General features: G+C 35.5%; 2 protein-coding genes across 2 annotated transcripts in view; one reads left to right on the forward strand and one right to left on the reverse strand.

The window, feature by feature from the left end:
• Positions 1-386, reverse strand: part of LOC116021826 (CDP-diacylglycerol--inositol 3-phosphatidyltransferase 1-like) — a 4856-nt gene extending 4470 nt beyond the window's left edge. The window contains exon 1 of the mRNA XM_031262309.1: positions 233-386. The gene's annotated coding sequence lies outside the window, so the exon portion shown is untranslated. The remainder of the gene's footprint in view (positions 1-232) is intronic.
• A 4599-nt stretch (positions 387-4985) lies between these two features.
• LOC116023148 (ras-related protein Rab11B-like) lies at positions 4986-9186 on the forward strand. The gene is made up of 3 exons (XM_031264121.1): positions 4986-5523; positions 6720-7247; positions 8358-9186. The coding sequence occupies exons 1-3, from the start codon at positions 5300-5302 to the stop codon at positions 8710-8712; spliced, it is 1107 nt and encodes a 368-aa protein (XP_031119981.1). The 5' UTR covers positions 4986-5299; the 3' UTR covers positions 8713-9186.
• The last annotated feature ends 3627 nt before the right edge of the window (positions 9187-12813 follow it).

Genomic DNA, 12813 nt, shown 5'->3' on the forward strand with positions numbered 1-12813 from the left:
AAAAAAAAAAAAAAAAAAACAACAACTAATGCAGCTCTATATACAAATTGGAATTGAAGAATCAGAAATGAAAAGATAAAAACACAAACTTCATCAGAAATATCAAGTAGTTAAACTCATGGAAACAAATCTATGCACATACATACAGACCCAGATTTGTATGGATTTGATTCTTTCATCAAACTTTTCGAGACGAATAAACAGGTAGAAAAATCATGAAATTTATCGTTACCTTGAACCTGAAGAGCGTTGATCCAGCACTGAGGGCACTGAAATTCTGAAAATGGGTGCAAACTGCAAAGAGATGTTCTTTAATATTAAAAGACGAAAAAGGAAAGAAAGATCTTTGGGCTTTAGGTGCGTAATGTATTGCCACCGGGTTTGTGATTTACGTGAAATCGATGGATGGAATAGCAAAAATAAATAATGCACTGTTATTTTAGAAAAACCTAAATTACACCCCCAATTTTGATGTAGTTGTGTTTTTCAACTATACTTTTGTAAAGCAACCCAAATAAATGCATGGCTGAGTTCTACATTACATATGGTGAATTTGGACGACAGTGAGATTAAGAGTTTTAAGAATAAGGCTCAAATATATCATTAAACTATACACGATATTGTAATTATGCTATTAAATTTTAAAAAATTATAATTAAATTCATAAACTTACTCATTTTATGCAATTTGTTCAATTTGTAGGTTTCTAACATGTTACTCAAAATTTAAAATATTTTTTTAAAAATAACTATTTAAAAATTAAAAAAAAATGTCTTCGCTTGAGACGAGCTGCTTTTTTAATAAAAATCTTTTTAAAAAATAATAAATTTGGGGTGACCGATTAGAAACCTTCAAATTTGACAAATTGCATTAAATGGGTTTAAGGATTCAATTACAATTTTTTTAGATTTAGTAGCCTAATTACATTTTCATGTGTAGTTCGATGACTTATTTGACATTTATTCCAAAAGTTTATAATATGCTTAAAATGGTTACTTTGTGATAGCGTAAATGTAAACGGGGTCTACGAATACACTATGAATACGTGTGTTACGGGGTGGTGAGGAATGTTGCTCGGGTGGTCAGTCGGTCAATCTACCGGTCGACGACTGAGCGATGCAAAGCTATATGGCTCTACGGGTGACGAATAGTAATAGAGTAAGCAAGAGAGACAAATGAGCAAATCACAAGTGTATTAGTGTAGTATTGATGAGTTCCAATCTTACAAGTGAGGGGAGTGACCCCCTATTTATACTAAGCAAATCACATGAGTACTCAACGGATGGCATGCGGGTGGCCTGACGTGTTATGTCAGCATTGGCCACATCGAGCAGTCGCTCTACAGGATCTCCGTGACGCTTAGGTGCTCGAGGTGGCAGGTCAATTACTCACAAAATGCCATCACTTGTTGCCTCGAGCATTGCAAACAACCAGAATCTCCGGGGAGCTCGAGTGATTCCCGTAGGTCAGAATCTCCTAGCTCCCTAGTAGGTCGCCCTTAGGGTGGTCAATACGGATCAACCAAGTGATTTCTGACGAAGCGTAGAGTGGTCGATGCAGATCGGCCAAGTGGTTGTTGACGAGTCGACTGGATGGTTGTTAAGTGGGGTGGCAAAGTGTACGGTCCGCCTAGTCCATATGCATATTTACCCATCACTTTGTCTATCGGGAATAGAAATAGCAAAAAATTACTTAGCAAAATTAGGTGCGAACCAAATGAAAAAAAAAGGGTTGACCGCAGAGAGGGGGTCATCACTGACGATAAGATAGATAGGTGTCCAAGAGCGGATCCAGGATTTTATTTGAGTGACAGCGAAGAAGGTAAGTTAAATTGAATTCAAAAATGTCTATTAAAAAATATCAAACACCCAATAAAATTGTTCAAATACAAAATACATTATAAATTACATAATCATTAATTTTTTTTTTGAGAATAACATAATCATTAATTAATCATAAGATTCTTATCAGTTATGAAACTCTGTAACTAAGTAAACTAATCAGTTGCAAATTAAAGTCAATAGTCTCTAATAGTCTAATTGGCATAGAACTAAGGAAAAAGTGTCAAATTGACCCCCTAAATCATTTTGATAGTGTAATTATGTCTCCTAAGTAAAAAAAATTTCATTGACATCCCTGAACTTGTAAAATAGTATAATTGAGTCCAAATCAACCTGTATAACACGTTAAGTCTTTTAAAATTTGACATGAGTCACTTTTAAAATATTTTATATTTAAAAAAAAATTTATTAAATTATTAAAGGAAAATAAAATAAAAAAAAACTTAGCACCCACCCGCTGTTCGCCGAGAATAGTCACGACTGTCAAACATGAGGTCTAGATCAGGACCTCAAAGGCCTAGAACGAGGGCGGTGGCCATGGCCGCCACCCTCATTCAAAACGGCCATGGCTGTCAAGGGCCATCCCGAGACAGCCATTGTCGTTTTGAACGAGAGCGACGGTCATGGCCACCGCCCTCGTTCCAGGCCTTTTGAGGCAAATTATGTTATAGACCCATGTTCAAAATTTTAGAACTCTATATTCACAATTTTAGATCTCAATATACAAAATTACATTACTTAATTTTCACAAATTTTAAACTTTACAGTCTATATATTCACAATTTTGTTATATAAATTCAAAAATTGTGTTATACTATTGAATATAGAGTTCTGAAATTATAAATATAGAGTTCTAAAATTGCGAACATAGAGTTTTGAAAGTGGGAACATAGATTTATGAAATTGTGAACATAGCTAGAGTTCTGTAATTGTGAATATAGAGTTCAAAAATTGTGAATATAGAGTTTTACAATTATTATGAACATAGAGTTCTAAATTTGTGAACATGGACCTTGGTCCATCTTGCAAGGTGGATCCGAGTCCATGATATACCAACCGCCCTTTTGAGGTCCAGATCTAGACCTCATTTTTTACCGCCGTAGTTGTCCTCGTCGGTGGCTACTAAGTTTTTATTTATTTATTTGTAAGTTACACCTAATATGGTGGGCTTCCTGGGGTCCTCGATCTCATCAAATGAAATTTCGTCTTTTTGGGGAAGGGGGGAGGGGGTGGATTGGGTTGAGGGGAAGGTTTAGTCATTAATGTTTGACTGGAGTGCACTGTGGATGATGCATTATAGTACTTGCAAAAGGTTGATAGATTAGAGTAGATTTTCTAATGTAGATTACTCGAGTAAAGAAAAGACATAATTAAAGTTCGTCTTTGTGGGGAAGGGGGAGGGGGTGGATTGGGTTGAGGGGAAGGTTTAGTCACTAATGTTTAGCCGATACTTGAAGTCATAGCAATTTGAATAACTAAAGAAAATACATAATTAAAGTTCTATATTTGGCGCTTTAGTAATTTTAATTTTAGATAAAAATCTAGAAGAGTTGGATTTGCGTGAGGCCCCAACAAGAAGATATTGCTCACAAATTAAGTTTGCGCTAATCGTTCTCTACCATTCTCAGTTGTGAAAATGGAGAGCGCCTACGAAACAAAACCTTCTCCGACCGTGGTGAAGTTGAAGCCCATCGAAGCTCCTCTGGAGACCTTCCGATTTGAGCAAGTGTCGCAGTATGTTTCAGATTTGAGGAAATTGAAATTCAGCCTGGTAGTGGGGGTAGTTTCAGATTTGAGCGGTAACCTGCCTGGTAACCCCTTCAAAAATGCAGCTGTGCTGGCGGCGGGAGTGCATGCGAACAAAAGGCTTGTCGTCGCCTCTTACCAGAGAGGGAAGCGGCGGTGATTTCTTGCTGTATCTGTGCTTCACAGCTCGGAATTCTTCCAAAAATGGTGGGAAAATAAGCTCGTGCTGTGGTGGGGATTGGTGGTCGTCTTTTTCTTTCTCGGTGGAGTCGCCAGACTCAAAAGAAGGGTAAGAGGAGAAGCAATCGGAGCCGGTCTCAGAGCCGAGACTCTCCGTGCAAATTTCGAGAAATTTTCCGGTGAGAGAAGTGCCGATTTTTTAACTAGAGAAGTGGCATTTTCAAACTTTATGCAAAACCCATCAGAAGGCATCCATTATCACACAATCCAAACCCAATTCACAACCCCCAATCTTCAACCACAAGTAGAAAATAGTAAAGAAAATAAACCCAAAAATTTCAAAAAATTTCCAATCAATTGAAGGAATTAGAATCTGATATCTGCGGGCTTATAAATAAGAATCGTATTCTGGGAAATTATTATTCTGTGTTTTGATTATGTATTTACACGGAGATATAAGGGAAACGTATGAACCTGGGAGATGAGAAAGAAGCAGATATCAGAAGGTTTATGTGGTTTATAGAGGAGCAGAGGACCAGAAACGTATGCCGGCGACGTGAGGACTAGGGCAAAATGTAAAATGTCTCATTTACCCTCACATTTCATGGCTTAGACGGAGCAAACTAACGAAAGGACTAGGGTAGGTCATTATTGAGAGAACCCCAGTACTCTCTTTCTGATTCAGGAAAGAACTCTGAGAGATCTTTTTTCCTTTTGGAAGATACAGGAGCGAAACAATCAACCTATTGATATAGGAAGACCCAAATTTGAAAATATGAGGATGACGGAGGGTTGATTTGAAAGTTTAGGACCATAGATGGCGGAACCACTATACTCGAGGGACCTTGGCTGGTATTAACTCATAGTACTATTTGTATAGGCGGGGTTTGAGGAGCAAATGTAAGTATTAAATTTTTGAGTAGAAAATATGGGTTAATTATTGAACTTAGGAATATAAAATATACTCTCTCTCTCCCATTTTACTATTTATGGGTCAAACAATATCTTTTTTCATTGTTTATTTTCTTTAGTAATTTTAATTATTTTTAAATTTAATTTTTTGTGTTTAATATTATTTTTTAATATTATTTCTAATTTTATAAATTTTATATACTAATACTAAACTTAATATTATAAAAAATTGAATTAAAAATAACTTTTAGTCCTCAATCAACAAACAAAATGGGAGGGAGGTACTGCCTTGTTGCATTGAGAGCTTTTGCGTCAAATATCACGCCATTTTAGCATTTTTCCGTGTTAGTTGGAGATGGCCACGCCGCTTCTCTCTCTCTCTCTCAGTCTCTCTCGTTCGCTTGCTCGCCTTCTTTTCCACCTGCCCACACTATCTCCGTAAATCATTTCTGCAACTTCCCTTTTCGTACAGAATACACACATATCCTTGAGGGGCCTTTTAAAGTCAATCTCAGCCCCATGGCAGAAGGAAAAAAGAAAGAAGAAAGGGAAAACAAGCTTCATTTGCAGTGAAACAGAAAGAAAAGGTCTAATTTTTTGCGGCGTGTATAGGTTTACTAATGGCGGGTGGGTATAGAACGGATGAGGACTATGATTGGTTGTTCAAGGTGGTTTTGATAGGGGACTCTGGTGTGGGAAAATCGAATCTGCGTTCGCGATTTACTCAGAATAAGTTCAGCCTCGAACCAAAGAAAACCGTTGGCGTCGAGTTCGCCACTCACATTGTTCGTGTCGACGACGCAAAAGTCAAGGCTCAGATTTGGGATACCACCGGCCAAGAAAGGTATAATTCCTTTGCTTTGCTTTGCTGTTTGATGAGATAATAAATAAAGATAGGAGATTGAGTTACCGGTTTATTATTATGTACAATTTTACACTGCATTGCCAAGCTATATGGCTTTGTGATTGCTAGAGGTTTTGGATTGGGAGTTGTCAGTGATTAACAAAGTTTCTTCCTTTGGTACTTGATGAGAGTGTCTGATCATTATGTGCAATTTAGCTGTGAATAGGGTTTTTGAATTGGCAGTGATTAGTATAGTAATCCATAATAGTAGAGTTTCCCCCATTCACCATTGTTATATCTTTACCTTGATTGTTGTAACATATATTGAGGGCAAGGGCCCACACGGGTAGCTAGCTCATACACCGGATGGAGTATTGGTAGCTGGAAGTTACACTCAATGTGGTGGGTTTCCTATGGGTCCTCCCATCTAATGGAATTTTGTCTTTGTGGGCAAGGGGTGAGGGGGTGGATTGGGGTGAGGGGAAGGTTTAGTCATTAATGTCTGACTGGAGTGCACTGTGGATGGCACATTATAGTACTTGCTAGAAAAAGTTGATAGATTAGAGTAGATTTTCTAATGTAGATTACTCGGGTGGAATTTGTGGAGGGGTAATCTTTCGGGAAAGTACTATAACTTCAACTCTTGACTTTTAGATGCGAATTGATTTATTTGCAATTCCTTAATTGAAACTTGGATTTCTTTCCTACGGGAGGAGCTAGTAAGCTTATTTCTTGTTATGGAATGACTGAGTTCTTGGAATTTGAGGATTGGGCTTTGAATAACTAAAGAAAAGACACAACTAAAGTTCTATATTTGGTGGCTTGGTAACTTGTATATTAGATAAGAATCTAGAAGAGTTGAACTCGTTTAAGGCCCCAACAAGAAGATGATTGCTCACAAATTAAGTTACCTGTTACCGCTGTTAGTTTGCTTGCACTTTGCAGTTGGATATGTTTTATTATTTAATGTTGCGTTACTGCTTGTTCTCCGGTCTTTCTTTGCGGTTCTTCCTACTTTATTTATTACTGAACTTGCAACTTGGATTATGCTTTATTGCCCATGATTTAGAATTCGTTTTGAAGTTAGGAATCTTAAATACTAATTTCAAATGCTTATATTTGTATCATAATGAGATATATAAACTGTAAATGATGATTTGATTGCTTGTTCTTTCCCCTTTTGTCGTGTGTTGAAGATACCGAGCCATCGTACCAGCATACTACCGAGGAGCTGTTGGTGCATTGCTTGTATATGATGTTACCCGCCATGTCACATTTGAAAATGTAGAGAGCTGGTTAGTAGAGCTACGAGATTTCACAGATAATATCGTCGTACTGCTAGTGGGAAACAAGGCAGACTTACATCACTTACGTGCTGTTTCTACCGAGGATGCAAAGGCCTTTGCTGAGAAGGAGGGCACCTACTTTATGGAGACATCAGCTCTCGAGTCATTGAATGTTGAGAACGCCTTTACGGAAGTACTCACGCAGATACGGCGAAAAGCGCTTGAGGTAGGGGATAATAACTATGATTACTTGTTCAAGATGGTGTTGATAGGAGACTCTGGTGTGGGAAAATCGAATCTGCTTTCTCGATTTACTCGGAATGAGTTCCGCCTCATGTCAAAGTCGTCAACCATTGGCATGAAGTTCGCCACTCGCACGCTTCGTTTCGATGACAAAGTAGTAAAGGCTGAGATTTGGGATACCGCCAGCCAAGAAAGGTATAATTCCCTTGCTTTGCTTTGCTGTTTGATGAGATAAATAAAGATGGGAGATTGAGTTACTGTTTGATTATGTACAATTTTACACTGCATTGTCAAGCTATGGCTTTGAGATTATTAGGGGTTTTGGATTGGGAGTTATAAGTGGTTAACGAAGTTTCTTCCTTTGGTACTTGATGAGATTGTTTGATCATTATGTGCAGTTTAGCTGTGAATACGATTTTTGAATTTGCAGTGATTAGTATAGTAATCCATAATAGTTGAGTTTCCCCCATTGACCATTGTTATATCTTCACCTTGTTTATTGTAACATATATTGGGGACAAGGGTCCACACGGGTAGCTCAGTTGCTTCTTGGGCGGTAAGTACACTGGATCGAGTATTGACGGCTGGAAGTTACACCCATTGTGGTGGTCTTCCTGTGGGTCCTCCCATCTAATGGAATTTCGTCATTGTGGGCAAGGGGGAGGGGCTTGAATGGGTTGAAGGGATGGTTTATTCATTAATGTTTGACTGGAGTGCACTGTGGATAATGCATTATAGTATTTGCTAGAAAAGGTTGATAGATTTGAGTAGATTTTCTAATGTTGATTACTCGGGTGGAATTTGTGGAGGGGTGTTCTTTCAGGAAAGTGCTATGACTTAAAGTCTCGACTTTTAGATGCGAATTGAATTTGTTGGCAATTCCTTAATTGAAACTTGGATTTCTTTCCTATGGGAAGAGCTTTGTTAATAATGAAGTAAGCCTATTTCTTGTTATGGAATGATTGAGTTTTTAGAATTTAAGGATTGGACTTTGAATAACTAAAGAAAAGGCACAACTAAAGTTGTATATTTGGCGGTTTGGTAATTTGTATATTAGATAAAAATCTAGAAGAGTTGGACTTGCTTGAGGCCCCAACAAGAAGATGATTGCTCACAAATTAAGTTACCTGTTAGTTTGTTTGCACTTTGCAGTTGGATAGGTTTTATTATTTTTGCGTTACTGCTTGTTTTCTTATCTTTCTTCGTGGTTCTTCCTACTTTATTTATTACTGAACTTGCAACTTGGATTATTCGGTTTATTCCTAATTGCTTATGCCCAAGTTGTTGAACATTTCATTATTGTAGGAATGATTTAGACTTTCAAATGAATTATAGTGGTATAGCGAGTGCATGCTACCGAGTACCTATTGGTGCATTGGTTGTATATGATGTTACTCGCCATGCCACATTTGAAAATGTAGAGGGGTGGTTAAAAGAGCTACGGGATCAAAGTGACCAAAATATCTTCATAATGTTAGTGGGAAACAAGGCAGACTTACATCACTTACGTGCTATTTCTACCGAGGATGCAAAGGCCTTTGCTGAGAAGGAGGGTATCTTCTTTATGGAGACTTCAGCTCTTGAGTCATTGAATGTTGAGAACGCCTTTACAGAACTCCTCACGCAAATACTTCGAAAAGTGGTTGAGGTAGGGGGATGATCCGTCGGCCTTGCCAAAGGGGGAAACCGTAAACGTTGGAGGCAAGGATGATTAATAGCATATCCGAACCCTTTGCATTGATCCATCTTCTGCCCTTCTGTCTCAGCTCAATACAAGATAATGCTCCATCAAAGTCAACTTCAACTCTAGAAAAATTATGAGCTTCAATTATTAAAAGCTCAAAATGAAGCAAGGCAAATAATGGTGACGGAACTACAAGAAGAAAACAAAATCACGAGCATAGATACAGATTCCATCATAGATTCAATAAGGCATGAGTGGATCAGAAATGCACAATTATGAATTCATGCAAAGAGGTCTAATTGTCAACCATTTGGACAAGTAGAATCATGTAGTTAGTTTAACCAATATTTTGATAATTTGAAAAGTAATATGCTTTAATTTTGCCTCTAAAATTATGTTTTATGTAGTTTTATTTTTAATTAATCTATATTTAATAATAGCCTTGTTTTTTTGGATGTAATTTGTTTTTAATTTTGTTAAAATTAATTCCCTTGCTTTGCTTTGCTGTTTGATGAGATAAATAAAGATGGGAGATTGAGTTACTGTTTGATTATGTACAATTTTACACTGCATTGCCAAGCTATGGCTTTGAGATTACTAGGGGTTTTGGATTGGGAGTTGTAAGTGATTAATAAAGTTTCTTCCTTTGGTACTTGATGAGATTGTCTAATCATTATATGCAGTTTAGCTGTGAATAGGGTTTTTGACTTTACAGTGATTAGTATAGGGATCCATAATAGTAGAGTTTCCCCCATTCACCATTGTTATATCTTTACCTTGTTTATTGTAACATATATTGGGGACAAGGGCCCACACGGATACTCAGTTGCTTCTTGGGCGGGCGGCAAGTACACTGGATCGAGTATTGGTAGTTGGAAGTTACACCCAATGTGGTGGTCTTTCTGTGGGTCCAGCCATCTAATGGAATTTTGTCTTTGTGGGCAAGGGGTGAAGGTAGATTGTCAAAACGGGTCAGCCCGGCCCATACGGGCTGGCCTGTCTCGGGTTGGTTGGAAAATGGGTCGGGTTGAGCCGGCCCGTTTTCCTACGGGTTGGGATTTGGCCAACCCAACCCGTGTGGGCCCGTTAATTTTTATTTTATTTTTATGTTTTGAATAATATTATTATTAAAATTGTTTTATTTGTATAAAGCTAGGAATTGAATCCCTAACCTCTTGGTGGAGAACTAAGATCATTTCCAACCAAGCACATTGAGCCTTTTGAACAAACATGTATGTTTATATATATATATATACATATTATACACACACTACACATACATACACACATATATATAATTAAATTTTAATTTTATAAATAAACTTTATATTAATATTTATATAAAGATACAATTAATTGTATTAATTAATACTAATAATAAATTTTATATTAATATTTATATAAAGATACAATTAATTGCATTCATTAATACTAATAATAAATTTAATATAAATAAATTAATAAATTATATATTAATATTAATATAAAGATACAATTAAATGTATTAATTAATACTTGTAACAAATTTAATATAAATAAATTATATATAATGCTTGAATGATCTAAATAAATATATCCGTATATAAAAATGTTTAACAAAGGTTCTTTGCATAGTTGGTTTCAATGTTGGTAAGTTATGTGAAAGGTCAAGGGCAAATCTTGGTAGCAACAATATTTTAAAATATTAATACAATACCACATTTACACAATATATTTGTGGGTGTGGGTGTGGGTGGGAACACGGGTTATACGGACGGGCCAACCCGTGTTCCCACCCGGGTTATACGGGCCAGTCCGAATATGGGACGGGTTGGGATTTCTTCGACCCAACCCGTCCAAAAGCACGGGTAAACGGGCCCAACCCGACGGGTTGGGCCCGTTTTGACAGCTCTAGGTGAAGGGATGGATTGGGTTGAGGGGAAGGTTTAGTCATTAATGTTTGTTTGGAGTGCATGTGGATGATGCATTATAGTAGTTGCTAGAAAAGGTTGATATATTAGAGTAGTTTTTTTTAATGTAGATTACTCGCGTGAAATTTGTGGAGCGTTGCTCTTTCAGGAAAGTGTTGACTTCAAGTCTCGACTTTTAGATATGAATTGAATTTGCTGGCAATTCCTTAATTGAAACTTGGATTTCTTTCCTACGGAAGAACTTTGTTAATAATGGAGTAAGCCTATTTCTCATTATGGAATGACTGAGTTTTTAGAATTCGAGGATTGGACTTTGAATAACTAAAGAAAAGACACAACTAAAGTTGTATATTTGGCGATTTGGTAATTTGTATATTAAATAAAAATCTAGAAGAGTTGCACTCACTTGAGGCCCCAACAAGAAGATTGCTCACAAATTAAGAAGAAGAGTTATTACCTGTTAGTTTGCTTGCACTTTGCAGTTGGATAGATTTTTTTTTTTATTTAAAGTTGCGTTACTGCTTGTTCTTTGGTCTTTTTTTCGTGGTTCTTCCTATTTTTTATTTATTTATTTTTTTTATTACTGAACTTGCAACTTTTATTATTCCTAATTGCTTAAACCAAGTTGTTGAACATTTCATTATTGTTGGAATGATTTAGACTTTCAAATGAATTATATTTGTATCTCAAGTGCATGCTACGAGTAGCTGTTGATGCATTGGTTGTATATGATGTTACCTGTCATGACACATTTGAAAATGTAGAGGTGGTTAAAAGAGCAACAAGATCAATCTAACCATAATATCGTCATAATGCTGGTGGGAAACAAGACAGACTTACTTTCTACCAAGAATGCAAAGGCCTTTGCTGACAAGGAGGGCACCTTCTTTATGGAGACTTCAGCTCTCAAGTCATTGAATGTTGAGAATGCCTTTACGGAACTACTGAAGCAGATACTTCGAAAAGCGGTTAAGGTAGTTAGATGATCCATCGGCATTGCCAAAGGGGCCAAGGAAACCACAAATGTTGGAGGCAAAAATGATTAATAGCAGATCCAATCCCTTTGCAATGATCCATATTCTGCCTTAAGTCAAGCTCAACTCCAGAAAAATTATGAGTTTCAAGAACTTAAAATGAAGCAAGGCGAATAAAGGTGACGGAACTACAAGAAGAAAACAAAATCATGAGCATAGATGCAGATTCCATCATTGATTCAATATGACGCGAGTGGATAAGAAATACACAATTACGAATTTATGCAAAGAGATCTAATCATCAACCATTTGGACGAGTAGTATCAAGTAGTTAGTTTAACCAATATTTTAATAATTTGGAAAGTAATTTGCTTTAATTTTGCCTCTTAAATTATGTTTTATGTAGTTTTATTTTTAATTAATCTATATTTAATATTAGACTTGTTCTTTTGGGATGTAATTTGCTTTAATTTTGTTAAAATTATATTTTATGTAGTTTTATTTTTAATTATTAATCTATAGTTAATGTTAGTCATTTTTTAATTTCCTGATGAGATCTTTCAAATAATATAATCTATAATCTATATATAAAAACAATTTCCTCCTCCCAAATTTTCCCCCCAAAACTTAGGGGTATTTTGGTAAAATCATTTATTTTATTTATTTATTATTTTATTATTTTATTAATTATCCATCCTATAATATTATTATGGTAATATGATAATGATAATATGATAATATGGTAATATTGTTAATATTAATGGGTGATGGGTGATTGGTGATATATAATTGATAATTGATAATATGGTATATGGTATTATTCTTAATATTAATATATTAATATATAATATATTAATATATACTAATATTAATTAATTAATTGGTGATTATTTTAAAAAAGAATAATTAATTGGTGATTGGTGATTAGTGATATGGTAATATTGTTATATATTAATATTTATATCTATATAGATTGATATTGATATTAATTAATTAATTGGTGATTGGTGATTAGTGATATGATAATCTATATCTATATCTATATATCTATATATATTTATATAATTGACATGTAATTAACTATATTAGAATGAAAAAATTATATAATATTGTAGTAAAATTTTTACATGTCAATCATCTATATTTACATAAAATTAAAATTAATTATACTTTCCTTTTGAAAAATCTTCCAT

The sequence above is a fragment of the Ipomoea triloba genome, chromosome 6 (assembly GCF_003576645.1).
Source record: "Ipomoea triloba cultivar NCNSP0323 chromosome 6, ASM357664v1".
In the NCBI taxonomy this organism is placed as follows: Eukaryota; Viridiplantae; Streptophyta; class Magnoliopsida; order Solanales; family Convolvulaceae; genus Ipomoea; species Ipomoea triloba.